The sequence below is a fragment of the Eutrigla gurnardus genome (genome assembly GCF_963514095.1).
Source record: "Eutrigla gurnardus genome assembly, chromosome: 19".
NCBI lineage: Eukaryota > Metazoa > Chordata > Actinopteri > Perciformes > Triglidae > Eutrigla > Eutrigla gurnardus.
Genome location: NC_139930.1, coordinates 2,394,029 through 2,397,051, shown reverse-complemented (window position 1 = coordinate 2,397,051; position 3,023 = coordinate 2,394,029). Strand labels below are relative to the sequence as shown.

Here is a 3,023-nt window from a genome sequence, read left to right as displayed (position 1 = left end):
GCCATCTTAGATCAAGCTGAGACACCGAGCAGAGCGGTCGCACATGAACCGAGCTGAAGAAACGGGGCAGAGTCGTTACGAGCGTGTGTGAAGGAGCGGGAGGCTGAGTTTACCGTGTTAAGTGTCCCTGAGAACTCCGACTGGTTTTTTGTTCGACGGATTAAGACTTCGGATCCAGAATTCCGAGCCAAGGGTTCGGTGGCGAGCCAATCCAGCGAGAGAAAGATTCAGACGGAGCGGGTCCCAGCCTGGCCAGCTGTGAACCCAGTCCGAGGAGCCCGACATCGATTCACTTCACACAGATAAGAACCCATACACAAATCTACCCGGGTAGTAATTGAACATTGGACTGAACATTACACAGAACATAAATGCAATTGAACCCTGAACTCTGACCTTCGAAAAAGAGAAGGATGGACAATTTTCTTTGAACTTTTTTATTTTTTTATTTTGACAAATTAAAGAGCTCTATTTTTCTGTATTTTATTTTATTTTTTTATTTTCATTCATTGCAATTCAATAATTGTGACAATAAATTGTTCACTATTACCAGCTCTTACGAACCTAGAGAATGTAGTGTTATTATTGTTATTAGCCAGAAAGACTACAGGCGCTACATAAGGTTTTATCCAACCTCCTACCACTTCTTTTTCTTTTTTTAACTTGTCTCTGGGCTACATATAACAGATTGTGTCTCCTTTCAGAGGACTGGTCATGACGTCTGTGGGCCGGCAACTTTTACAGCAGGGCGAGAAACCTCACGAAAGTCCAGGGCCAAGGTGGACGAGGAGGGCCTGGAAATTGCCGTTTGCAGACATGGCATTCTGCTTCAAGGCTTAAACCACTACCGTGGTGAAATCTATGCCTACCCATTGTTCCTGCAGAAAGAGCTTGCTGAAGCTGCAAACATAACGTTCTTTTGTATGGACCTCACTTGCAGGTAATCTTAACCCTTTCCAAGTCATAAATGAAGTTTTCACTGGTATTTTGCACTGTATTAATTCCTTGTAGATTGCCACAACAGGCCTAGAATCATGCCTTTTTTATGGCTGTAGAAAGTTAATATAGCTTATGTGGTATAACCTCCATGTCCACCAGATATAAGGCATTATTATCTCTAGCATTGTTTTTGATACATGTTGTTCTTCGGTTGGTAACAGAGATTTTACTGGTTACTACCTCTGATTTATCTCCCTATAATCATGGCAGTATGCAACCTAAGCACTAAGTGGTTTTCTCTACAGGTATTGGCCATATTTGGAGAAGATGGCAGTGAAGTTGCCTGAGCTCCAAATACTTACAGCCATGAGGCCTTTCCTCTCTGTAATGCATGCCAAGGCTCACACTGGCAAATGTGAGGTACAGTGTGCAAGTTAAGAGTTTGTGTCATAAGAAGATCGACCACATTAGTGAAATCACTTAATATGTTGTAATCATGTTACGGGCTTGTCAAAGTTCCTGTAAGGCCAGAGATATACTTGCTTTTAACTAGTGTTCACCATAGCTACCTTTTTTTGCATAGTGTCATTTTGGACAGTTCTTTTGCAGCTCCTCAGAAATAAAGATGTTGTTAAGGACACACATGCTTAAAAAGGAAGTATATCTCTGGCCTAACAGTTACAACTGGTGAGGAAACAAGTACAAAAACATGCCCGGACACTTTGGTGTAAGCAAGAGAGCAAGTAAATACAGGTATTTTATAAGCAGTGCATATATTTGTGCATATGTTTGTTTATTTTGGAGCAGGTGAAGTGGAGTGGCAGAAACCAGGATGGTGCAGGAAATACTGTTGGTGAGGAGGTGGAGCAGGTCAACAGTTTTCTCTCAAGGGCAGCTCTGACCACAAAATACATGACCAAGTCAGGTTGGTTCAAAAAAATGAAGTGGCATGCTTTGAAACGACACCAGATAATAAAATTGATTTGAATGTGCATATTCTCTGTTTTGTTTTATACAGGCAGAGCTGATATGATAACAATGCTTGCAATGGAATGGAACAGCAGGAAGGTGGAGAGTCTCCACAAGACACTGGCAAAGCGATTTGTCAAAGTAAGAAGTCTACACTTTTTTAACATTTACATTTGTCATTTAATGGTTAAATGGATGGTAAATGGAATGTATTTATATAGCACAGCTTTCTAGTGTTTGTGACCATTCCAAAGCTTTACAAAGTATGTCCACATTCATCTCATTGTCACACACATTCATACACGTGAATACACTGGTGACTGAAACTACTGTACAATGTGCCAGCTCCTCATCAGAATATAATTCACATAGACAGCAATATGGGATTCAGTATCTTTCCCAAGGATACTTTGACATGTAGAATGCAAAGTATTAAGCATTTAGCAGCAGATAATTGAGTGAACATTCTTCTGACATTGTATTTTTCTGCTGAAAACATTATAAATAGACTACACAGAGAGCAGAGTTGGAAGCTGCAAATCTTCAGCATCTCCAGGAAGACCTCAACATCACACTGGATGACACAGAACAGTGGGTGGAGGATGTGAAGCAGTGGGCAGCCACTGGTAAGCAACATTGTCGCTGACAAGTCAGTTTGGTACTGTCATTCATTTGGCTTCATTTGGTTTTCAAACTCTGCCTGTTTCTGTTTTTCAAGAGAATCATGGTGCTCATAGTAGCCAGGAAGAGCTCCAGAGAGAAATAGATGAGATCATCTATTCCCTCAGAAGGAAGAAGCATGATCTCTATCGACAAAATGGTATTTAGTATTGCATCACTCAACAACTAATGCTTCTTTGTTATTCTTACTAATAATACTTTTTTTAAACTAACAGACAGCAATCAAACAAGGCAACGGAAACGGAGGAGACTGGGTGAGCTCAAGAAAAAACTAAGAGAGGACTCTACAAGATGGCGTGCATCGCGGGTCAGCAGCTCCTGGTTTGAGTCAGCGGCCACGATTAAAACCGACAATCTACAAGACTGATGATCAAGTTATTGTAGAGGATGAGTTTCTCAACTTCCTTGTGGTCAAAATTAAAACGATGACCCAG

General features: G+C 41.0%; 1 protein-coding gene across 1 annotated transcript; it reads left to right on the top strand.

Moving 5' to 3' along the window:
* Nucleotides 1–710: 710 nt before the first annotated feature.
* LOC311029476 (uncharacterized protein) lies at nt 711–2,822 on the top strand. The gene is made up of 6 exons (XM_084034615.1): nt 711–940; nt 1,245–1,359; nt 1,747–1,864; nt 1,958–2,049; nt 2,417–2,534; nt 2,627–2,822. Exons 1-6 carry the CDS (start codon nt 924–926, stop codon nt 2,734–2,736), a joined length of 570 nt encoding a protein of 189 aa, XP_083890741.1. The 5' UTR covers nt 711–923; the 3' UTR covers nt 2,737–2,822.
* Nucleotides 2,823–3,023: the final 201 nt, after the last annotated feature.